The 26,160-nt window shown below is 44.2% G+C and overlaps 1 protein-coding gene and 1 long non-coding RNA gene across 2 annotated transcripts in view; one reads left to right on the forward strand and one right to left on the reverse strand.

The window, feature by feature from the left end:
* The window catches only part of TMEM18 (transmembrane protein 18), a 37,420-nt gene extending 37,016 nt beyond the window's left edge, over window positions 1-404 (reverse strand). The window contains exon 1 of the mRNA XM_075338739.1: window positions 216-404. Within this exon, the coding sequence (XP_075194854.1) occupies window positions 216-257 (42 nt within the window). The 5' untranslated portion in view covers window positions 258-404. The remainder of the gene's footprint in view (window positions 1-215) is intronic.
* Window positions 1-20,165, forward strand: part of LOC142295644 (uncharacterized) — a 48,879-nt gene extending 28,714 nt beyond the window's left edge. Inside the window, exon 3 of the long non-coding RNA XR_012751509.1 lies at window positions 20,131-20,165. This is a non-coding gene — a long non-coding RNA (uncharacterized LOC142295644). The remainder of the gene's footprint in view (window positions 1-20,130) is intronic.
* Window positions 20,166-26,160: the final 5,995 nt, after the last annotated feature.

Below are 26,160 nucleotides of genomic sequence, written 5' to 3' on the forward strand. Positions count from 1 at the left end.
TAGGACAGGTACACACTGGTGCCGGCTTCTTAGGACTGGTATATAGGGGCACCTGTGCCGGGCACACGCTGCTATGATGGTAATTCCGGCTCCTTCCCCATGTAGAATCACGTGACGTGTGGCCGGATGTGTGGTGACCGTGCACAGGAGCAGCTCCCCCCGAAGCGCTGCCCCCCTCCGCTCCTCACATCACATGACCGGTCCCGGGTACTCACACTCCGCTCCAGCAGCGCCCACACACCGGCCTCCGTCTCCATGGTACGGGAAGCGGAGCGGAGCGGACAACTCCGAGCAGGTGGGGGCGAGGCCTCCGTGCGGCTCCGCCTCCTCAGTCACGTGTCACTGTGGTTAGCCATACTGTATATATCACTGTAATGACACAATACTGAGGTCCGTGACCTCGGGGAGTGTCTGTGACATGGCGCCACGCTCCGCGCCACCACGTGTGTCTTATAGCAGCAGGTTCCTCGTAGTGTAGAGCAAGGACTAATAGAAAGCTGAGGTTCTCCATAGCAACCAATCACATTTCTAGTCTGCAGTAGAACATAAAAAGCTAGAATCTGATTGGCTACTTCATGTGCCTGCGCCATATTTACATACAAGGTCCCCTATGTGTTGCCCTTGGTGACTGGTGGCAGTGGTCACATGACTGCGTTTAACCCTGTAATGATGCCGCCATGTTTCATTTTTGTGTTTTTATTGTTTCCGCCTCCTCTTCCAAGAGCAATTCAGTTTTTTTCCCCTGAACATGGCAAATAGGAGCCTGATTATTTACAGGACAGGCTGTAGTTTCAGTATCGTTGTTCGCTTTGTCATTTGAGCTGTCAGCATGGCTCTCCTGGTCCAGGCAATTATAAACTAGCTTTGTTTTCATTTCAGTGGTAAAGCTCTGTACACACGTTGCGTTTTTGCCGCATTTTTTTCATGTGTTGTTTTCTTCCAGATTTTAATCAATAAAAGCAAGGCAAATCGCATGTGCTGCCCCCTGGAGCAGGCGAACTGCTCGGACCCGGGGTCGCTGTGGCTCGAGGGTCTCCGGACCACTCAATTAAAAGTGGAAATATTTACAAGGGAGAGTTCGTGATGCCACCCGTGGTTCGCGGTAAGGGGAGTACCGTCTCTGCCCATGGGAGTACCTAGGGGAGATGGAGAGGGGCAGCCAGATGATGTTCCCTCCACGGGTAGGGGAGACCCCGGGACTCTGGAGATAAGTGGCGGATAGTGTTTTGCAGGTAGGATGCAGGGAAGGCAGTGTACTCAGCCTGTGAAGATGTTGGTGCAACCATTAAGCAGACTCTGACACAGAAGTAAACCAAGTCTCTGTGTGCCGCTGCCACTCTGGGGAACTCGTCCAGGTGTCCGTCCCCGCTGGTATTGCTGGCGGTCTGGAGCCTGCCTCCATGCAATTGTGTTTAGACGTTTCTGAGTGACCCTCGGCCTGAAGCTGTCGGGGTCCCGCTCCCTATAGTAATATAGTGGAGCTGTGCTCTCGATGGCTGACACTTGGGATTTCAGTGGGCTGCATAAGCTGGAAAACCCTATCCCAATCGTTGTGTTGATGCCTTCGATCTCTGAGCTCTTGGGGAAAGTTCATAAAGAGACTATCCTCCACAGGTGAATTACCAGGTGGCGTGAAGCTACTCCCCGATCTAGGGGCCTGTACCCCGCCGTGCTCGGTACCGGTCCGGTTACTGGACTTCTGGTGCCGACCGTTCAACAAAACTAAGTCAGTACACTCTTTTCCAATACCCTGTGACCGGGTCTCTGACTCCTCTGGTCCCAGACCACTGTCTGCGACCAAACCAAGGTCACACAGGGAGCTACAACTCTCTCAGCTCCTCTCTCTGAGGACTACAACTCACTTCCTCCCTCCCACCAGTCTGCCTGACCTCTAGGTGGGTGGCCCTATTCCAGCTAGACCACCCACTGGTGTACCTGACGGTGTGGTGTGAGGTGTGGTTAGGTTTTGAGTGCTGATGGAAGCAATACCAGTGTGTAGGAACTGAGAACCATGGAGGGTGAGTTCTGCACCATGAGAGACGAGTGCAGTTCCCTGTGATACCCTGATAGAGTAAGGGGCGTCACACCTGCAACATCTATGAGATTCCTCACCTGCTGTGCACACACTGATTCTTTTTTCTTTGCAGATTTTGTTGCTGAAAAGAGAAGCAGCATGTCAATTGTTTCTGCGATTTTTCCTGCTTCTGATCTAATCCACTTCAGTGCTCGAGCTCGATCATTACAGTTGATATATAATTATATGTGTAAGCACTGCACTCGCACTGGCAGTAACACTGGCTGTAACATCAGCCAGAGACCTGATGGCGATCGCGGGGATACAGTGCCTGAATGCACGCAATCACCGTGACTAAAAAACAAATAGAAAAACGTTTTTTTTTTCTGCTGTGTTTTCCCTGCCAAAACACGCAGTTTTTTTGTGCAGAAAATCTGCACATAAATCTGCTAAGTGGACACATACCCTAAGTTTTGGATGTAGCTTGTTTTCCACAAGCATAGTGGATGGATTTCTAGAAATCCCGTGCTCACTGTGCTTGTTTTTTCCACAGAAAACACTGACCTGCGGTGCGACTTTCCAATCCATAGCATGTGAATTGTTTGCTGCTGATTCGCATGCATCCTCTGTAGGGAAAACACAAGCGAGAGACCGCAGCGCCCTGAACCTTGATCGTGGGCACGGGCAGCTGCGGTCTCCTGTGGAGGAGACTAGTGGCCCTGCAGGTCAGGACCCGCTGCATCCAGGACGCCTGATCGTGGGCATGTACTCTTAAAATAATTCAGAACTTTGTAAAAAAAAATTGGTTTGCATCCACTTTTGGAGACCTATAGGATCATAGTTTTCTGCTGATGGAGCTGGCGGGGGATTTGCTTTTTGCATTCCGAGCTGTTATTTTTTATTTCTACCATTCTGAGCAATGAACAAGATTTAATCATTTTTTGTTTCATTTTCTAGGGGCGCCAACGTGACCCAAAATGGCATTTTTGGTGTTTAGATGTTCCTTTTTCTTTACATTATTTACTATTTACAGTAAATTTTAATTTTGACAGATCAGACTTTTACAGACAGTGGTGTAACTAGAGTTAGATGGGTCACAGTGCAAAGTTTGGATCTGAGCCCCCCCACCGACACTCTGGGTACGGCATATTGACACCAACACTCAGGATACGCGATAATGACGCTGACACTTGGCTCTTTCCCTCAGCACCCAGATTTCCCATGATCTAAAATCCCTCTTTCTATCAGCACCCAGCTTTCTTATGTTCTGATATCCATCTTGCATGGGAAAGCTGGGTGCTGAGGGAAAGAGCCTCTTTCCCTAAGCACAAAACTTTCCCATCCTTGTATCTTTGTCCCCCATAGTATAAAGCTCTGCAAAAACTATAATGACCCCCATATAGCCTTCCATATAGTAAAATGGGACCTTTATAATATAACCCTTCATATATTAGAATGCCCCCCCCAGAGCCTTCCATGTATTATAATGCATTTCCCATACTTCTCCATGTATAAGATAACCCTCCAATTATTATAATAGACCTCCCATAGTCTTCCATGTATTCACCCCATACTTGTCAATATATTATACTGCACCCCCATAGTCCTCCATATATTATAATGCACCCCATAGTCGATATACATCAAAAGGGTGTCCATAATTTTAAAGGGAATGTTCCCTACACTTACTAAGCTTCTGAAACCAAATAAATTACAATAGGAAAATCAGCATGAATTTCCACCAAATGAAGCCATCATGCAAGAAAAATAAAATCAATGTTATTTTATTAGACAGATTTATTAAAATTACAACAAATGGAGAATACTACAGTAACTAAGGGAAAAAAAGGAACCAAGGATGTCGAACCAAGGCAATATTAAAATATTAATGAGATCAAAAAATATGTCAACAGACATACATTACAAGAATGAAAAATACCAGTAGGCCCCATAGTCCATAATGTATTATGCAGCACCATAGCCCATATTATATTATGCAGTTCCATAGTCCATATTGTATTATGCAGCACCATAGTCCATATTGTATTATGCAGCACCATAGTTCATATTGTATAATGCAGCACCATAGTTCATATTGTATTATGCAGCACCATAGCCCATATTGTATTATGCAGCCCCCATACAGTTTAATGCACTCCCATAGGTCTCTGACAACCATGTACTCATTGATTAAAAAAAATAAATAAACAAATCCTTACGTTGGTATCATTAAATATGTCAGCTCAAGACACAAATAAGCCACCACTGAGCCTCAGATCCCAAACAATGAGAACGCTATGGGTCTTAGTTCTGGTACCGTATCTATGTAATTATCTGGATACTGGTACCATATCTATGCAGTAAGCTCAGTTCTGTTCCCTTATCTATGTAAGAGGCTTGGTTCTGTTACTGTATCTATGTAGTAGACTCAGTAATCGGGATTCTGTTTCCATATTGATGTAGTAATCTTGTTTCTGTTCTTGTATCTGTGTGGAAAGTTTGCTTCTGTTCCTGTATCTATGTAGTTAGCTCGGTTCTGCTCTCTTCTCTACAGTCAGGGCCAGAAATATTTGGACAGTGACACAAGTTTTGTTATTTTAGCTGTTTACAAAAACATGTTCAGAAATACAATTATATATATAATATGGGCTGAAAGTGCACACTCTCAGCTGCAATATGAGAGTTTTCACATCCAAATCGGAAAAAGGGTTTAGGAATCGTAGCTCTGTAATGCATAGCCTCCTCTTTTTCAAGGGACCAAAAGTAATTGGACAAGGGACTCTAAGGGCTGCAATTAACTCTGAAGGCGTTTCCCTCGTTAACCTGTAATCAATGAAGTAGGTAAAAGGTCTGGGGTTGATTACAGGTGTGTGATTTTGCATTTGGAAGCTGTTGCTGTGACCAGACAACATGCGGTCTAAGGAACTCTCAATTGAGGTGAAGCAGAACATCCTGAGGCTGAAAAAAAAGAAATCCATCAGAGAGATAGCAGACATGCTTGGAGTAGCAAAATCAACAGTCGGGTACATTCTGAGAAAAAAGGAATTGACTGGTGAGCTTGGGAACTCAAAAAGGCCTGGGCGTCCAAGGATGACAACAGTGGTGGATGATCGCCGCATACTTTCTTTGGTGAAGAAGAACCCGTTCACAACATCAACTGAAGTCCAGAACACTCTCAGTGAAGTAGGTGTATCTGTCTCTAAGGCAACAGTAAAGAGAAGACTCCATGAAAGTAAATACAAAGGGTTCACATCTAGATGCAAACCATTCATCAATTCCAAAAATAGACAGGCCAGAGTTAAATTTGCTGAAAAACACCTCATGAAGCCAGCTCAGTTCTGGAAAAGTATTCTATGGACAGATGAGACAAAGATCAACCTGTACCAGAATGATGGGAAGAAAAAAGTTTGGAGAAGAAAGGGAACGGCACATGATCCAAGGCACACCACATCCTCTGTAAAACATGGTGGAGGCAACGTGATGGCATGGGCATGTATGGCTTTCAATGGCACTGGGTCACTTGTGTTTATTGATGACATAACAGCAGACAAGAGTAGCCGGATGAATTCTGAAGTGTACCGGGATATACTTTCAGCCCAGATTCAGCCAAATGCCGCAAAGTTGATCGGACGGCGCTTCATAGTACAGATGGACAATGACCCCAAGCATACAGCCAAAGCTACCCAGGAGTTCACGAGTGCAAAAAAGTGGAACATTCTGCAATGGCCAAGTCAATCACCAGATCTTAACCCAATTGAGCATGCATTTCACTTGCTCAAATCCAGACTTAAGACGGAAAGACCCACAAACAAGCAAGACCTGAAGGCTGCGGCTGTAAAGGCCTGGCAAAGCATTAAGAATGAGGAAACCCAGCGTTTGGTGATGTCCATGGGTTCCAGACTTAAGGCAGTGATCGCCTCCAAAGGATTCGCAACAAAATATTGAAAATAAAAATATTTTGTTTGGGTTTGGTTTATTTGTCCAATTACTTTTGACCTCCCTAAAATGTGGAGTGTTTGTAAAGTAATGTGTACAATTCCTACAATTTCTATCAGATATTTTTGTTCAAACCTTAAAATTAAACGTTACAATCTGCACTTGAATTCTGTTGTAGAGGTTTCATTTCAAATCCAATGTGGTGGCATGCAGAGCCCAACTCGCGAAAATTGTGTCACTGTCCAAATATTTCTGGACCTAACTGTATGTAGTAATCTCCTTTTTAGTTCCTGTATCTATGTAATCTTTATTCTGTTCTTGTGTCTATGTAGTCAGTTAGTTCAGGTCCTATATCTACACACGTGGTCAAAGTTGTTGGTACCCCTCGTTTAATGAAAGAAAAACCTACAATGGTCACAGAAATAAATTGAATCTGACAAAAGTAATAAATAAAAAAATATCTATGAAAATGAAGAAATGAAAGTCAGACATTGCTTTTCAACCATGCTTCCACAGTATTTTTTAAAAAATAAAGTAGGTCTGGACAGAAATGATGGCACCCTCCTCTCCTCCTCCTAATTAACTTAATATTTTGTTGCACAACCTTTTGAGGCAATCATTGCAATCAAATGATTCCTGTAACTGTCAATGAGACTTCTGCGCCTCTCGACAGGTATTTTGGCAACTCCTCAAGAGCAAACTACTCAAGTTGTCTCATCTTTGAAGGTTGCCTTTTCCAGACGGTATGTTTCAGCTCTTTCCAAAGATGCTCAATATATATAATAATAAAGAGAAAAACGGGTTTTAGCCGCGCTTAAAAACCACTGATGCAGGATTAATGAAGAAGGTTCTTTTTATTTCAGCATTCCAACGCGTTTCAGAAACAAGGACCGTCTCCTTCCTCAGGGAAAAAAGAAATCTCCTTGTCTCTGAAACGCGTTGGAATGCTGAAATAAAAAGAACCTTCTTCATTAATCCTGCATCAGTGGTTTTTAAGCACGGCTAAAACCCGTTTTTCTCTTTATTATTATATATATTTTTCCACTATTTACGGGGCCGCTGCTTAAACCACGCTGACACTCACATGCGATTCAAGGAGTTGTGACTGGCACAACCCTATCAGGTGAGTGTACCTATTCCCTTCTTATTATTTCACGTTATATCGGGTAAGACCCTATTGCGCCTTTTGTCTCCCCACCTCTAGCACCTGCAAAGATGCTCAATAGGATTTAGGTCAGGGCTCATAGAAGGCCACTTCAGAATAGTCCAAAGTTTTCCTCTTTGCTATTCTTGAGTGTTTTTAGCTGTGTGTTTTGGGTCATTATCCTGTTCCAAAACCCATGACCTGCAACTGAGATCAAGCTTTCTGACACTGGGCAGCCCATTTCTCTGTAGAATCCCTTGATAGTCTTGAGATTTCATTTTACCCTGCCCAGATTCAAGATACCCTGTGCCAGATGCAGCAAAGCAGCCCAAAACATAACAGAGCCTCCTCCATGTTTCACAGTAGGGATTGTGTTCTTTTCTTGATATACTTCATTTTACCGTGTGTGAACATAGAGCTGATGTGCCTTGCCAAAAATTTTCATTTTTGTCTCATCTGTCTATAGGACATTCTCCCAGAAGCTTCTGGGAAAATGTCCTGTGGACAGATGAGACGGCTTGTTATCTCTGCTGTTTTAATGCAGTGGCCAGGGCAAGCGAAAAATGAGCTGCAATGACTTGAGAGCTACTGCCTTGTGATTTCACTCCAGGCTGCTATGTGTCAGCCAGCCACTGGTTGAGTTATTGGCATAATGTCATTTTACTTTGCATTTGGGACATGTGACTTAGGCAGCTAATGACACAAGCCCTTGTGTCTGAATGTTGTGGATGCTTTCTGCGCCCTGACTGGCTGCCTGAACATTCTTGCATAAAGTTAAGAATAAAAAAACAAAAAAAACAGTCCGCCGCTCCTCTGACCTCTCCCAACCCCTCCCCTCATTAAACATGTCCCCACACTCATCATAGAGCACCACTATGCTAGCCAAAGTGAAAGGTAGAAGAAATATTCAAATTGTCTCTCCAGTAAAGGAGACAAACTCTAACACAGCGCCACCTATTGGAAGTAGCGATCCTAAAAGTCACAAGTGGATTTTTAACAATCCTTTGCAATATGACTCAGGATATATAAGCCAGATCAGAATCCCAATTTGCAGACACGGTGTTTCGGGGTGCTTGCCCCTCGTCAGTGCAAAGTATGGGGGTGTCTGATCTGGCTCATGAGAAAGCTATGTGGGGACCACGGGGGAACACTATTCTCCTTAAGGAGACTTTGCAAGCCAGTCTGGCTGCCAGGTAAGGGGACTTATAGCTGCCACGCCCCTCTAAGAGAAATATTCAAATTGTCTCTCCAGTAAAGGAGACAAACTCTAGCACAGCGCCACCTATTGGAAGTAGCGATCCTAAAAGTCACAAGTGGATTTTTAACAATCCTTTGCAATATGACTCAGGATATATAAGCCAGAAGAAAAGCATTAAAGCGACTGAACAGTTACCGAAAAAAACCCAAAACTATCTTTGCCTATTTTTAAGAGAAGTGCTCATGAATCTGTGCTGAAGCCAAACCATCCAGATCTCGTACCGAATTTGAAATTGGCGAACCTTTTTTGAACAAGTTTCTCATCTCTAGTGATAACAGCCTCGACTCTACTACCGTGTTTCCCCAAAAATAAGACCTAGCAGGATTTTTCAGGGAGGCTTAAATATAACACATCCTCCGAAAATAAGACCAAGTCCTGGTCAATAATGAAGTGTCATGCAGCGGTAAAAATTTTTAAGATACTGCAGGACACGTCATTATAGACAGCAGGCATCCCCAGAAGAGAGAAGAAAGAAAAGAGAAGACCCCGCGATCATACTCAGACGCCGACTGGGAGCAGGTGAGTGCATCAAGGTCCTGCGGCGGAACATATACACATCAGATCACATATACACACACACACACTACAGATCGCATACACACACTCACCACATCCAGCGCTATTGCTTGCTTCTCGGAATGTGTAAGGACTTGCGATGCTGTGCAGTGAATCTTCCAGGACCTGCCGAAGGATCACATGGCGGAAGCACATTGTATCTCCGGATGTGTGAGTGTATGCTATCGGATGTGTGAGTGTATGCAATCGGATGTGTGAGTGTATGCTGTCTGATGTGTGAGTGTATGCAATCGGATGTATGAGTGTATGCAATCGGATGTGTGAGTGTATGCTGTCTGATGTGTGAGTGTATACAATCGGATGTGTGAGGGTATGCTGTCTGATGTGTGAGTGTATGCTGTCTGATGTGTGAGTGTATGCGATCGGATGTGTGAGTGTATGCTGTCTGATGTGTGAGTGTATGCTGTCTGATGTGTGAGTGTATGCTGTCTGATGTGTGAGTGTATGCTGTCTGATGTGTGAGTGTATGCGATCGGATGTGTGAGTGTATGCTGTCTGATGTGTGAGTGTATGCTGTCTGATGTGTGAGTATCGGCCGGACGCAGAGGAGGATGGTGTGCAGCACATCTGCCTGGAGCGCCCACCGGAGATCATGGGGAGGAATGATGTGGAATCTGATGTGAGTGCATGTGTGTGTGTATGCTATCTGGTGTGTGACTATGTGTTCTGATGTATGTGTGTCAGTAAGATGCAGGGGTGGCGTGCAGCACAGAGATCCCAGGGAGGAATGATACGGAATTTGATGTGTGTGTCTGTCTATATGAGTGTATGCTATCTGATGTGTGAGTGTGTGTATATAAATGCTATCTGATGTGTGAGTGTGTGTTTATATGAGTGTATGCTATCTGATGTGTTAGTATGTGTATATGTGTGTATGCTATCTGATGTGCGAGTGTGTGTGTATAAATGCTATCTGATGTGTGAGTGTGTGTGTGTATGCTATCTGATGTATGAGTGTGTGTATATGTGTGTATAAATGCTATCTGATGTGTGAGTGTGTGTATATGTGTACGCTATCTGATGTGTGAGTGTGTGTGTGTATATGTGTATGCTATCTGATGTGTGAGTGTGTGTGTGTATATGTGTATGCTATCTGATGTGTGAGTGTGTGTGTATATGTGTGTATGCTATCTGATGTGTGAGTGTGTGTATATGTGTGTTTGCTATCTGATGTGTGTGTATGTGTGTGTATGCTATCTGATGTGTGTATATGTGTGTATAAATGCTATCTGATGTGTGAGTGTGTATGTATATGTGTGTATGCTATCTGATGTGTGAGTGTGTGTGTATATGTGTGTATGCTATCTGATGTGTGAGTGTGTGTGTATATGTGTGTATGCTATCTGATGTATGAGTGTGTGTATATGTGTGTATGCTATCTGATGTGTGAGTGTGTGTGTATATGTGTGTATGCTATCTGATGTGTGAGTGTGTGTGTATATGTGTGTATGCTATCTGATGTGTGAGTGTGTGTATATGTGTATGCTATCTGATGTGTGAGTGTGTGTGTATATGTGTGTATGCTATCTGATGTGTGAGTATGTGTGTATATGTGTGTATGCTATCTGATGTGTGAGTGTGTGTGTATATGTGTGTATGCTATCTGATGTGTGAGTGTGTGTGTATATGTGTGTATGCTATCTGATGTGTGAGTGTGTGTGTATATGTGTGTATGCTATCTGATGTGTGAGTGTGTGTGTATATGTGTGTATGCTATCTGATGTGTGAGTGTGTGTGTATATGTGTGTATGCTATCTGATGTGTGAGTGTGTGTGTATATGTATGTTTGCTATCTGATGTGTGAGTGTGTGTGTATGTGTGTGTATGCTATCTGATGTGTGAGTGTGTGTTCGGATGTATGTGTGTTGGCCAGACGCAGGGGAGGGCGACGTGCTGGGAGCCACACAGATGCCCGGGGATGGTAAGTATGATGATCCTGGGAAGGAGGTGAGTTCTGCTTTTTGTAGGAGGTAAACTTACCCCAAACCATGTCTCCTCAAGAATAAGACCCCCATGAAAATAAGACCTAGTGCTTTTTTCGGGCAAAAAAAAAATATAAGATAGTGTCTTATTTTCGGGGAAACAGGGTAGTTATTAAAGACACTCGTCATGAAAGGTGAGAATAATTCTGAGCCTGCAGGAGTCAGTAAAAGAAACAGTTTGTGATGAGTTTGGAGAAACCACTTGTGTTGCAATATTTATATTTATCTTGTTTCATTGATTTATTACAAATATAAGAAAGTCTGTACATTTTGCTAATAATTCTAATTTGTAATGAGAGTTGAATAATTTTGATTGCAGCCATATATTAAGAATGTAAATAACTAGAAGTGGCCACTAGATGGCGCTATAACACTGGATGACAAAAGTCACTTCTACTTTTAGAAAAGTTGTTGAACACTCTCCTATAATTCTTGGTTCATTTATCCACACAACATGACGAGCCCATACCAATGTACTGCACAAGCCTTCTTTATTATGTCCATCTCTGTCTGCATAATTTCTTTCCAATGGCTTCACATTGTTTTTCTTATTAATGAGAAGATATTACCAGATAGATGACAATTAGAACTGGAGCAGTTGACTAACGTCAGTACATCTATTCATTAGCTAGAGTTTAGGATTATGAATCTTCCAAAAAATATATAATAAACAGCAATGAGAATAAAAAAAACCCTAATTGTACATTGTAGTGGAGTTCATCAATGTGCGAGACAATAAAAATCGGGCAAATTACCGTATTTTTCGTTTTATAAGGGGTACTTTGCACGCTGCGACATCGCTAGCGATCTCGTTAGCGATGTGAAATTCTAGATCGCAAGTGCGATCGTTCGGATCGCACATAGGTCATTTTACGCATGTGCGATCTCGAAAGATCGCACTTGTGATCTAGAATTTCACATCGCAAACGAGATCGCTAGCGATGTCGCAGCGTGCAAAGTACCCCTTAGATGCACTGGATTATAAGATGCACCCCAAATTTAGAGATAAAAAAAGGTAAAAAAAGGGGGGTCCGTCTTATATCCGGGCGGTGTCTTACCGGAGGGGTGCGGCAGTTGCGGTGAAGCGGGGTCACAAGTGGCAGGGACAGTGCTGGAGTAGGGTGATCCTGCAGGCGCTGTGGTGGTAGCTGTGCTGGCAGCGGTGGAGGCTGTGCTGGCAGCGGAGGCTGAGCTGGCTGTCTGGAGCATGACAGTGTAACGCCCCTGCAAGTGGGTCGTTACAGGGTATTAAATGTTACCCAATTTTTTCCCGGGCAGGAGGAGTGAAGTCCACACACACACTCACATCACACTGACAGGAAGGAGTTAATAGCTTTTGCAGCATGTAGTTTTGAGCCTATGACTCATCCTGTCTCCTTAATGAGCAGGTGGCTGCACACGGGCAGGTTTCCATGACAACTCAAGGGGAGGGGGGCCTGAATAGGAGTGAGTTTAGTGCAGAGCACACAGAAGTTTTAGTCAGAACGTCAGAGGCTGCAGGAGAGTGCAGACGTCCACAGGACAGTTCCTGTTGAGGAGATGCCACGAGACCAGGGCTGATAACACCTAGAGGAAGGGAATGGAGCTGAGGACTGGGGATCCCTGGAGAAAGTTATACCCAGTGGCGGTTGGTGGTGTCCGCTACTGGGATGAGAGAGACAGACAGAATGGCGGCGAGTTCCCAAGATGCTCCATGCCACGGGGACGGCACTAACGCACACGAAAGGGAGAGACCCCCAGAACACCTCACCGGACCCCCCTTCCTCCTACCTGCCCGGGACTGACCAAAGGCTACAGACGGCGAGGACCAGCACCCGGGTGCAATGTGGAATGGACTTTAAATAAAGAACAATTGGAACCGCACTCTGTGACTGGTGTGAGTAATGCCGCCGCCCTGTGCCCTCGGTGTCCCTGAGGACTGTTGCCCTGGGTCTCACTAACCTCCCGGGGCTCCCCCGCTCCACCCGTGGGGAGCGATTCCATCCGGCTGCCAGTAACACCTGCCCCGGAGAGAGACTGCGCAGCGGCGGCTGAACACCTGGCCGCAAACCACGGGTGGCGCTGCAAGCATCCCCCGTCCCCGTCCCGTACCGTTTCCTGGGGGAGAGCGATGGCAAGCTCCCCAGGAACCCCGTTACCCTCCTTCCATCCCCCTTGTAACACCGGGACTTTCCTTTTATTGAAACCCGCAGGGGGTCACGGACGCCGGGTTGGGCCACTTACAGCCTGACCCCGAATACCACCGGCCCGGTGACCGTGCGAGCCCTGCAAGCCCCTGCGCAGGTGTTTCAACAGTACGGTGGGTGTCCCATGCTCTGTTGGCTGTGCGGACTTCAAAGAAATAGCGCCAGAGTCGTCACGTGCGCAGATTGAGCTCAATGACAAGCCGAGACCTCATCTGCACACACACCACCTCCAGGCGCCACTTTCCTTAAGCCTGCTGCTGGGAGATCAATGGGCCAGAGGCGGCGCATGCACAGATGAGATCTTGAACCGAGAGCTCGATCTGCGCATGCAGAGACTCTGGCGCCATTATTTGATGCCGCACCACCGACAGAGCATCAGGGACACCCACTGCACCATCCAGCCCACACAGCAGCCCCCACGGTAGCCCAAATAACCACCACTGCAGCCAGCACAGCCGCGACCACAGCCAGCACAGCCACCAGCACAGCCCCCAACGCAGCCAGCACTGCAGCCAGCACAACTCCCACCGCAGCCAGCACAGCCTCACCGCAGCCAGCACAGCCCCCAACGCAGCCAGCACCGCAGCCAGCACAGCTCCCACCGCAGCCAGCACAGCCCCCACCGCAGCCAGCACAGCCCCCACCGCAGCCAGCACAGCCCCCACCGCAGCCAGCACAGCACCAATTCTCCACCTCCTAGTAAGCTACATTCGGATTTTAAGACGCACCCGTCATTTTCTTCCCAAATTTTTGGGATTAAAAGTGCGTCTTATAAACTGAAAAATACGGTACTGCATTCGTATGATTATGGTGGCATTATAGTGTAAGGGGTGGGCAGACCCCTTACAAGGAAGCACAGGTTTTCTCTGAAGTGGTTAATGCTGTCCCCATAGAAACTGTACAGGAGGGAGGAGGAGCCGGCAGCTTAGGGGGAAAGGAAGTGTGTGCTGAAGGCAGTTGTGTCCGGGACGGGAGAGAAGAAACAGCCAGGGGCAGAGTGTGGAGCTGAGTGGGCAGAAAGAAAGAAAGAAAGAAGGGAGCTGGAAGAACAGGGAAGCCGGAGAGAAAAGGAGCAGGCGGAACCTCATAGTGCGAAGCAGTCCCGGTGTGGGTCCGGGCTGTGGGTAGCCATAAGTGGGAGCCAGGTGAAGCAGATTAGCCGGGCACATCCCCACTGGAGGAGACGTCAGGGCAGGCTTTCCCCAGCTAAGAAAAGAACGTGAAGTCATCTGTAACTGCCGGTTTTTGGAAAGAGTTGTGAAATAAAGAATGTCTTTTATTTGCATCGAACCATGCCTGGAGAGTGTTTATACGTCGGACGACATCTGCACCACCACACTCTGCCCCACCAAGACATCTCCCGTCCCGATAGTGACGGCGGAGCCAGGGGTAAGCCTGACAGAAGGGGCCACGACTACAAGCCCAGAGGCGCCCCTGGCACCCCGTTACAATAGTCTCATGTCGTCTTTATGCCACTTCGTTCCATGAATAGTATTTTTCACCATAGAGGAAATTAATGGTCTCATAGTGTACTGTATTTTATAGCTATGTGCTATATTGTGTTACAACTATAGTTATGCTGCTCGTTCATCTAGGGAACTACATCTCCACTATGCACCAATATCTCTGTGATAATGCTGAACTTGAGAAAAATCAGAACAGTAAAGGAGATCCTCCTAGGAGAGCCTTAAAGGGGTTGTTCACTACTCAATCAACCCGTTGTTAATTACTATATTCCCACTTGGGAAATACAAATATAATATACCCACCTACCTTTATGGTGTTGTTCCAGTGATATCAGTGCTGGGTCTCCTGAGGTTTGTGTGCCATTGTTATGTCATGTGAACAACTACTATTGAGCTGCTATTCTTTCACTTCCTTCAAACATCTATGGTTCCCCAGAAGGAAATAAGATCACAGCAGCAAAATAACAGCCGGTGATTGACAGCAGGGCTCACGTAGCATAACAATGTCAAGCAAGCTTCAGGAGTTCCAGTGCCATTCCAGTGATGTCAGTGATAGGTCTCCTAATTCTTGCATTATCTTGTGAGGAAAGTGAGTAAAAATTATTTTTATTCAACAAGGGGTATTTAGGAATTGATTGTCTGAGCAGCTGACAGCCCCTATAATGAAAATTAATTTTTCAATTAATATTAATAAAAATGTCCACTAAGTGATAGTGTTAGAGGATGGACTGTGGAGGTCACGCTCTTGAACCTGAAGACACCAATCGCATCACTGTTGTTTAATGTGAATAATGTCTTGCGTCTTTTGAAAGTATTGTGCTGTAATTAGCTGTGTATTATGTAATGTGTTCCTGTTTGATGTACAGTACTAAAAGGTAAAAGTGGTGATGAGCGAGTATCAAAATACTCTGATTCGCGATACTCGTAGTGAGCACTGTCTAATACTCGCTTATTAATACCGAATAGTGTGTGTAATGCAAGTCAATGGGGAAAAACTCGCAATGTAACGAGTAACCGGAATTCCGCACTGTTTGCTACTCGCACGAATAGTACAGCATTCAGGTTACTCGTTACTTTGGGAGTTTTTCCCCATTGACTCGCATTGCACACACTATTCGGAATAAATAAGCGAGTATTAGACAGTGCTCGTTACGATTATCGCGAATCAGAGTATTTCGATACTCGCTCATCACTAGGTATAAGGTATATAATGTAGGATGTGGTAGTGCAAGGTATAGGACTGTATAAGATGTATCAGCGTTCTAGGTAATGTATAAAAAGGTGTAGTGTAATGTAAGGTATAATATGCACATGATATAGCAGTGTTATAAGTATTGTAATGTATAATAAGTGTAATGCATTTGATATAGCAGTGTTGGAAATGTGTAAGGTATTATAATGCAAAGTAATTTTTTTTGCATTGGAAATGCATGATGCATAATGTCGGTGAAAGGTTAAGTCTGCCCAGCAGCAGACTGCAGGGGCATACAGAGTTAAGGAGGACCAACCACCAGGATTTTCCTATATAAACTAAAGCCAGTGCTATACTCATGCTATCATGCTGATTCTAAACATCTTTAGTTGTGATATCGGATGTATACTTTCTGAAATACAGGCAAGTAAAGTTTGTGAAATGCACTGTTACTTGATGACAGCTGCAGCGGAATATCTAATAGGTGGGTCGGGTTTTGCTAGTTATTTCTGCCCCTGTCTGCCTGCCTGGCCTTCCTCCCCCCAGTCCTTCCTGTCTCCTTCCTCCCCTTGAAATAGATGAAACAAGAGGAGGAAGGACAAGCAGGAAAAGGAAACAAGTCATAATAGTGAAATAGTGATATTCCCGTACAGACAGAACAGTTCTCTCAGTAGGCTCTATCTTTTAATTTACAACAATGTAGAGGTCCAGCACTAACCACTTGCCCACTACCTCTATTTGGCAATAATGTTACTGATAGTAAAAAGAAGGACTATAGGTGGTGTGCTGTACAAAGTAAAAATTCATGACAATGCAAAAATATGGTGAATTAAAGCAGCAACACTAACCATTTGTGTCCACGATTCTTTATTTTAAATCCATAAGATCACCAAATTATGGGCAACGGGGAACGTCTGGACGATGGCCATTTCGCGTGTGTCAAGCTGCACTTCAACAGGTCCCAGTTGGTGGAGAGTAGTTGCTATAAAATCTCCCAGAGACAGCACACACGAAAACATTCTTGCTCCTCATTTCTTAGCACACAGAGAAAAGCAGCATGAAGAAAATTATACAGCAGTCCTGAGCTATTTAGATTTGAATCCAGCTTTGGGGAGAGGTAAAATACTGGTTAGAAAGCTCAGAACCATCTTTTTATGTCTGTGCCTATATCTTACTCTGCTGTTCACTCCTCCCCATCTCTTCTCCATACAGTAGAATATTTTGTGTAATCTGTTACCTCTATTGCTGACACTGTTTTGTCTTGACAAGACAGATTTGAGCTGGGCTTTTATTCTGAGTGGATGCTGCAGGATGTCAATTTATGGAGATGAGAGTGTTATCCGTGAGGAGAATAGAGCTAAAGTCTGAACCCTGATTGTGGGCATGGGCAGCTGCGTTCTCCCATGGACAACACTCGGATCTCTGCAGGAGGGCTGACACTATGTCATAGACACAGTGTCGCTGAATCGAGGGCACATAGCCTAAAAGTGAGAAATATGGCACTCCAGCTATTTTTGTGCAGCACTTGAGGGTTCAAAATGCTCGCTATACCCCTGAATAAAATTATTGGGGGTCTAGTTTCAAAATGTGGTCACTTGTGGGGGTTTCTGCTGTATAGGTACCTTATGAGCCCTGCAAATGTGACATGGTGTCCGCAATTTATTTCAACTTTTCCAAAATTCAAATGGTTCTCATTCCTTTCTGAGCCCTCCCGTTTGCCCAAACAGACATTTTTGGCCACATGTAGGGTATCCCTGTGTTCATAAGAAATTGGATAACAAACTGTGCTGTCCACTTTTTGGTGTTGCCTCTTAAAAAAGTGAGAAAATTGGTGCAAAAGCAACATTTTTTGTGAAAAAAATGAAAATTTTCAATATGATCACCTAATGTTATTAAATTCTGTGAAGTACGTGTGGGTTCAAAATGCTCACTATACCCCTGGATAAAATCTTTGAAGGGTCTAGTTTCCAGAATGGGTTCACTTGGGAGGGAGCTCCACTGTTTAGGCACCTCAGGGTCTCTCCAAATGCGACATGGCACTTGTTTATGATTTCAGCCAATTTTGCAGTTAATTTGTGCTACTTCCGAGCCTTGCCGTGCACCCAAACAGTTGATTTCCACCACATATGAGGCATCTGTGTATGCAGGAGAAATTTCACAATAAATTGCATGGTGCATTTTGTAATGTTAAAAGCTATCTGGCTGAAGTCACAATTTTATGGTAAAAATGTATTTTTTATTTATATGGCTCAACATTATAAAATTCTGTGAAGCACCTGGGGGTTCAAGGTGCTCACTAAACATCTAGATAAATTCATTGAGGGGTCTAATTTCCAAAGTGGGGTCACTTGTGTGGGGCTTCTGCTGTTTAGGTACCTTAAACATGTTATCAGCAATCTTTTTCAGCCGAATTTGTTTCCAAAATTCTAATATTGCTCCTTCCGTTTTGAGACCTCCCGTTTGTCCAAACAGAACTTTCTGGTTACATGGGGGTATCACAGTACTTATAAGAAAGTGGGTAAAAAATTGTGGGGGCCACTTTTTGCCATTACCTCTTGAAAATGTAAGAAACAGTGCTAAAGCAATATTTTTGTGAAAAAAATAAATAATTGTCAATATGACGGCCTAAAGTTATCAAATTCTGTGAAGTATCTGTTGATTCAAAATGCTCACTCTACCCCTAGATAAAATCCTTGAGGGGTGTAATTTACAAAATGGGATCACTTGTGGTGGGTTTCTGCTGTTTAGGTACCTTAGGGGCATTGCAGGCACCATGTTGCATTTGCAATCTTTTTTAGCCAAATTTGCTTTCCAAAATTCCAACATTTTTCCCATTTGTCCAAAGAGAACTTTCTGGCTAAATGTGGGGTTATTTCTTCTAAATGTGAATAAATTAAGTCTAGAGCAACATTTTTAGGTAAAATATTTATTTTTCATTCCACATTGTTTTAGTTCTTGTGAAGCAGATGAGGGGTTAAACTTCTTGAGTGTGATTTTGAGCACTTTGAGGGGTGCAGTTTTTAGAATGGTGTCACTTTTGGGTATTTTATGTCACCTAGGCCTCTCAAAGTCACTTCAGATATGATATGGTCCCTAAAAAAAATGGTTTATAAATTTTGTTGAAAAAATAGGAAATTGCTGATGAACCCGACTAACTTCCTAACCCCCAAAAAATTTGTTTTAAAAATTGTGCTGATGTAAAGTAGATATGTGGGAAATGTAATTTATTAACTATTTTGTGTGACATAAAGGCCGCTTTACACGCTGCGACATCGCTCAAGCGATCTCATTGGGGTCACGGAATTTGTGACGCACATCCGGCCGCATTAGCGATGTTTTTGCATGTGACACCTATGAGCGATTTTGCATCGTCGCAAAAATGTTCAAAATCGCTCATTGGTGACATGTCCCCCTATTCAAATGTTTGAAAATGTTAACATTTTTGTCAAATTTCCAATTGTTTCACAAATAAAAGCAAAAAAATATCGTCTTAAATGTACCACTAACATGAAGTACAATATGTCACGAAAAAAAACCCCAAAAGCAATCACAGAATCACCAGGATTCTTTGAAGCATTCCAGAGTTATACCCTCATAAAGTGACAGTGGTCAGAATTCTAAAATTTGGCCTGGTCATTAGGGACAAAATTGGCTCTGTCATTAAGGGGTTAATTCTACAGTGCTTACAGACATGGTCATTACTATCTCCATTGGGGCTCACAATTTAAGGTCCCTATCAGTATGTCTTTGAAGTATGGGAGGAAACCGGAGAACCCGGAGGAAACCCACACAAACATGGGGAGAAGATACAAACTCCTTGCAGATGGATTTGAATCCAGGACCCCAGCACTGCAAGACTGCAGTGCTAACCACTGAGCTTATATTGTTTTCCAGAACTTAATTCCCTTATCTGTTGGTTTTATTGAAACAGTAAGCAGCTCAACATCTGGGGCATCACCAATGATGTATGTCCATGCTAAAATCCTGACAATGCCCAAAATGCAACTCACCAGAGCACTTTATATACAGCCTCAATACACAGCCTATAAACAAGTACTGTTGCTAATGTTATATGTTACCCTGCAAAATTATGAATTTAGCTTTGAAGTATTATGCTCTATTCCAATGCAATGGGTTTTGTTGCATTTTGTATGCAAATTAATAGCTCTGTTGTACAGTACCAGCAAAACATATGAGAGTTCAGACAGAAATTTGACTGAATTTCAGAACTGCATTTTTAAAATTTGTAGTGTAGAGGGGTATCTGTACACATAGTATGCATTGCCTTTAAGTACCCCTGCTTTAGTTCTCATGGACTGGCTGGCTTAGTCAGTAATGCTTGTTTTTCTCCCTGTGTAACTGGGCTCTAGTTTTAGTCTACTGGAAAGAGCAGGAAAAGGAGAGGAGGAGAGAGAGTGCATCGTCGGCAGAGTCGGTTGGTTGGAGAGTCACAGGACGTGATCAGCAAAAGGACCGTCCGGTGGTAGAGCTTGGAGATCTGCGGTATCGGAGGAATTACGGGACCGTTGCAAGAGTCTTACCATAGCTGGACCTTGAGAGATCCCTGAGTGCAGTAGTGTATTACCGAATCAAGTGAAGGAAACCCCCAAGGCCAGCAAGATTTAACATAGGAGCCAAGAAGGGATAACAGGTCCGCGACTAAGGAGCAGATCCTTGCCTCTTTTGGAGAAGTGTGCGCCAAAGCTGATACCGGGACCAAAACCCTAGCAGTTGGACTGAATTCCCTTCAGTGGGATCGTGAGTCAGTACTGGGGGCGCAGTATGTAGGGTGTAGGGTAGGCCTCGATAGCCAGAGCGCGGTAACCACGCAACCCTGTTAGCATAGGCCAAATAGGCCGCAATTATATTGTTTTGTTTGCACCATACTTATAATTTTGCATCTGTGATAGTTGAGGAGACGTGCAGTTTCCCGGCTCTAGCTAATTACCGAAGCTTGTACTATTGTATTGTTCACTGACCAATATTCCCCTGACTACTTTTACCGATGTTGTGTGTCTTGCCTGTGAATAAAGCAAACCCTTGTTTCTGTGACCTCATCTTGTGTTTCGTAGTGTACCCTGCACCGCGGTGGTTCATCAGCCATTGTTTCAGCAGAATGTCAATTCTTTCAGTGTTTTTGTAGTTTTTTCACCCGTAGAAAGCAATGAGAAAGCGAAAAAAAATGCAATGGTGTTTTTTTGCAGCATTTTTTAAGTGTTTTTTGCTGAACAAAACTAGTTTTATTAAACATGTACTGTAGACAAGTCACACATGTAATCTGCTCCTAAACATGCAGCAAAAACAGCGAAAAATGATGCAGTGCTTTTGCTTCCAAAAGAGCAGGTTTTGGCGGCAGAAAAAAAGCGTTGTGAACTCGGCTTAAAGGGAATCTGTCACCAGTTTTGGAGATTATAAGCTGCGACCACCACAACCAGTGGGCTCTTATATAAGCATTCCAGAATACAGTATATAAGAGCCTAAGCCACTGTGCAGAGCGTAAAAAACACTTTTATAATATTCACCTGGAGAGGGGTCCGGTTCAATGGGTGTCGCTGCTCTTCGGTCTGGTGCCTCCTCTTTGCTGTCATCTCCATCCTCCTTCTATTCAGCTGAGGCCGGCATTGTGGTCCTGCGCAGGCGCACTTTGATCTGCCCTGCTGAGGGCAGATCAAAGTACTGTAATCCGCAGGTGCGAGGAAGAGTAAACACCATCCGCCTACGCGCTCTACAATACTTTTATCTGCCCTGAGCAGTTCAGATCAAAGTGCGCCTGCGCAAGACCGTAATGCTGGCTAGTATGAATGACGTAGGACGTTTCATGCACATGGGCCTCAGAAAAAGGAGGAGGAGATTGCGGCACAGAGGAGGCGCCGGACCGGAGAGCAGCAACACCTATCGGACCAGACCGCCTCCTAGGTGAGTATTATAAAAGTGTTTTTTACATTCTACACAGCGGACTGAGCCTTTATATACAGCATATTAGATTACTGTATATAAGGGCTTATTGGTGGTAGCCACAGGTTATAAGGGAAAAACCTGGTGACAGGATCCCTTTAAGGGGAATATATTCACTTGTAGTTTTCTTGCGTAAATTACTGTGCCTGAAAATCTGTTTTAAATGATCTGAATGAGTTTCTTTATACAGCAAAACATACGTTTTTATAATCCGCATTTAGATGCCACACTGCGGGAAGGATTTAGCTTTATATAGATTATATCCATATATAAAGTATAAATCATTGTTTGATAGTGAACAAGGGCTTTATATAAGATGTATATATATTGTATATATATTTATGAAAAATGAGGCAAATTTGTGTAATTAGAGAGTGATAGGTTATATCCAGGCAATATATTGTTAGCGCTAATATTCTTCTTCATAATAATACAATGAAAATGTCTTTACAAAAAAGACAATTTTCAACCACATAATACAATAAAGTGTAAAAATAAATATTAAAACAATAGCATGAAGCAGACGATAATGATCTCTGTCACACAGCAACAAGAACAAAACATTTTATTCTGTACAGTTATCCGCGCCTGACATGAATTTAGCAGAGGAATAATGCCATGTAAATAGAAATATAATTTAGAGATAAATCTGATTTTCCTCCACGCTTCAGTTCCAGCCATTACCGTGTAATCCTATTTATGCTGAATTATCCCGATGGAAAGTGTCATTCTTTTTCTGCCTCTTTTTGGCTCAGGTGCTCCACATATTATCGTGTCTGCAACTTTGAAAATTTAGGAAATAGAGAAATTGCAGGAGCTGTCAGAAGCTGGTTTGTCAGTATTATCAGGAGATTGGTGCTTGTTCTTCAAGGATCTGTGACTCAAACACCGAATAGGCTGAGCCTAATGAGCGCATTCCAGCAGTCTGTGATGACACAGTGCTGTGTCTTAATAATACCGCTTTGTTTTCTTATGAATTCGCTCTTCTCTGGCCTGTAAATATTTTTATACCGCTATAATACAGATCTGGGCCCATTCATTAAGGTGTTTGTGCCACAATTCTTCTGTAAAATGTCTCAGTAGGTCACAATTTTTTTGTGCAAGATTTGAGTTATTGTTTTTCCAAATATTGACGCTTGCACGCTACTCTTGGCCAGCTACACCAATAAATGCGTGTAGCGCTCCTGAAGTCCTCAGAGTGCTACAAGGTTCTGCATCCCCACAAGGATGCAGGGCCTACCCGCTTAGGGACCCGGAGATCCAGTGCCGGTAACACCAAAATCCAGGTAATCCCTTTTTTCCCCAACAGTTCCCCCATACATTGATACTTAGCTAGGGTTGGACCAATGGATGGCTGCCTAGAGGTGGAGTCAGTCCAGTCCACTAGTTGATCAGGTGGGAGACGCGGACTGAGGAGAGTCAGAACACAGGAAGACAGTAGTGAAAAGGGAGTCTGCAGTGAAAGGGAGCAGACATAGTGAGTGAGATGAGAGCAGGAGAGGAGTGAAGGTGGAAGCGAAGTGACGTCCTGACTCGGGTTAACGGTTACCTGGTACCCAGGAGAAGTGGTTGCTGGTGGAGTATGGTGCAGTACTCCTGGAACTACGCACTGATGGGGTACAGGACCCTAGGACAGGAAAGAGCTCTAAGCCGACCTGTTAACACCTGCAAGCAAAGGGGACCATCAAGGACCTTGCTCCCAAAGAATCCAAAGACTCAGTAGCAAAGGGAGAGCTGGGGACAAGACCAGAGACTCCATCCCCATAGGGCTCACGCTACCGTCAGGCGGACAGAAGTGGACAAACCACCAGACGGGGACCTCCAGTTGCTCTATGAAATGGGGACCCATTTACAGAGACAGGTGCAGGGGAAGATGGTACCAGAGAACAAAACTGGCCCTGGAATGAAGGGGACCTGGAGGTGAAACCAGCTGGCCTCGGGCAACCAGTTATTACCAGCCAGTCATGAGTAAAACCAGTTGCACTGAACTTTGGTGTGAACTCCCTTCTTCTAGCACCCGTCACGACACTTATCCACTGAGGCCCGGCCCTTCTTGTGGAGGGCCTAACATCTAGGCTGCAAATAACACCAGCCCCAGTAGTGACATTCTGCAGCGGCGGCTCCATACCTCTAGCCGCAACACCGCAATTGGCATCACAAATGAACACTAATCTATCCCATTGTAAATATATCCCTATTACAAAAAGGGCCCAGGGCAGTGGCCAGCACCGTGACATCCCCCGAGAGAGGCATTGCCCCATATCCCTGGGTGCTACATGCGTAACATGGATGGTTCTTGGTTATACTCACCTGTAAAACTAGTTATGCAACTTTAGTGGCATAAATTACTCCAGTCACCTACTGAAGTCACATTTTGGGCAGAGGCGCACATCAGGCCATAGATTCATTAAAGGCAACCTGTCACTGTAATTGCTTGGGGCTCATGTGCATGACTCTTAATGAATTAGGTGCATTGTTTTCCAGTTAGCCCCTTTATTAAGACAAGCATGTACAACAGCAGCCTTGAAGGGAATCTGTCATGACTGATAGCACTAATAATTTGCAAATATAGAGTTTATCTTCAGATATTTGCATTATAAAGGTGCTCAGAATGTGGCACCTAGAAAAAAGTGAACTGTATTCCTCTGCCAGCTTTCAGTCATGCAGGCGTGCTGGAGTGGCTTCAGTCACTGCTCACTGACAACCAGGCTCTGCAGTGCATCAGTATAGTGCATGGTTATTAATCAAAGTGCCAGGGTGGGTTGCAGCCACTGCTCTCAGTGCTGTGAGCAATCAGTGTAATTGGTCCAGACGTGCCTGTATGACTGAAAGCCAACGGCTCCTGGGAGAAATAAGATTCACTTTTTCACAGGTTCCGCACTTTCAGTATAGTGGCCAGACATCTTCATAATGCTATTAAAGGGAATCTGTCACCAGGTTTTTGCTCCCCCATCTAAGAACAACATAGTGTAGAGACAGAGACCCTGATTCCAGCGATGTGTCACTTACTGAGCTGTTTGCTTTCATTTTGATAAAATCAATGTTTTTAAAGAGAACCAGCCAGCATTGGCGCATGTATATGTAAAGAAAAAAATCTACGCACGCGCCGATGCTTCTTATAGTCTTCACGGCAGTGTGTGCAATAAAATGGTGCCGGAGATCGTGGTACACGCATGCGCGGACCCCAGCGCCATGTTAATGAAGAACTGAGTACTGTGGCAAAGCGCTCATGCTGCCAACAACAGCAATGGTTGCACAGCACAATATGCAAATAAAGAAAAGGGGGCATGCCAGAGGATACCAGAGAAGGAGGAATAAACTCAACGATCTGACCGACAAAGACCTGCCCATGTTGCACCCATCAATCAAAGTGCAGTGCTTTTCTGCAACTTTGATTAAAAGTAGTTCATCAACCAACCACCGGATCTTTTTAGAACCGGTATGCCTGGATTCAGCATCTAAAGCCCGCTTTACATGCTGCAATGTATCTTACAATGTGTCGGCGGGGTCACGTCGTAAGTGACGCACATCCAACATCGTAAGGTACATTGCAGTGTGTGACAGGTACGTGCGATTGCTATTGAACGGTAAAACATTCATCGCACGCACATCATTTATTTCTCTAGAATTGAACGTCAGGTTGTTCATCGTACCCGGGGTAGCGCACATTGCAGTGTGTGACACCCCGGGAACGATGAACAGATCTTACCTACGTCCTGCGGCTCCCGGCCAGCAATGCGGAAGGAGGTGTGCGGAATGTTTACGTCCCGCTCATCTCCACCCCTCTGCTTCTATTGGTCGGCTGCCACGTGACGTCACTGTGACACCGAACGCCCCTCCCACTCCAGGAAGTGGACGTTCGCCGCCCACATCGAGGTCGTATGGACGGGTAAGTACATGTGACGGGGGTTAATCGTTTGTGCGTCACATTCAACAAATTGAACGTGCCGCACATACGATGGGGGCGTTGCAAATCACATACGAGATCATATGCTGGATCGTAAGGTGTAAAGCAGGCTTTAGTGCCTCTATGACACTGCCTATACCTCATATAGCAAAATCCTGCTGGTTGTTTCTCTTTAATTACACCATTTATTTTTATCAAACTAAATAATGGGAAAATAATTCCTTGTGTGTTGAAATGGTGATAAACATGCAATTTCACCATTATTTTTTGGGTTTTGCTTTTATGGCAATCATGGTATGATTAAAACTGATGTGGTAATTTAATTCCCCGGGTCTGTACGAATATGGCAATACAAAACTTGCATTGTTTTTTCATTATTTAAGTGGTAAAAAAATTCATAAGTTTGTAAAAAAAAGATTGAAGCTTGTGTTGCTAATGTCCAAGACTCATAATATTTTCTGTTCCATCAATAGAGCATTGAGCATGTAGCTGAGTTCAAGAAGAGGACCATGATGACATGGATGTGGGCCAAATTATGCTGTCA

This window comes from Anomaloglossus baeobatrachus, chromosome 3 (assembly GCF_048569485.1).
Source record: "Anomaloglossus baeobatrachus isolate aAnoBae1 chromosome 3, aAnoBae1.hap1, whole genome shotgun sequence".
Lineage (NCBI taxonomy): Eukaryota > Metazoa > Chordata > Amphibia > Anura > Aromobatidae > Anomaloglossus > Anomaloglossus baeobatrachus.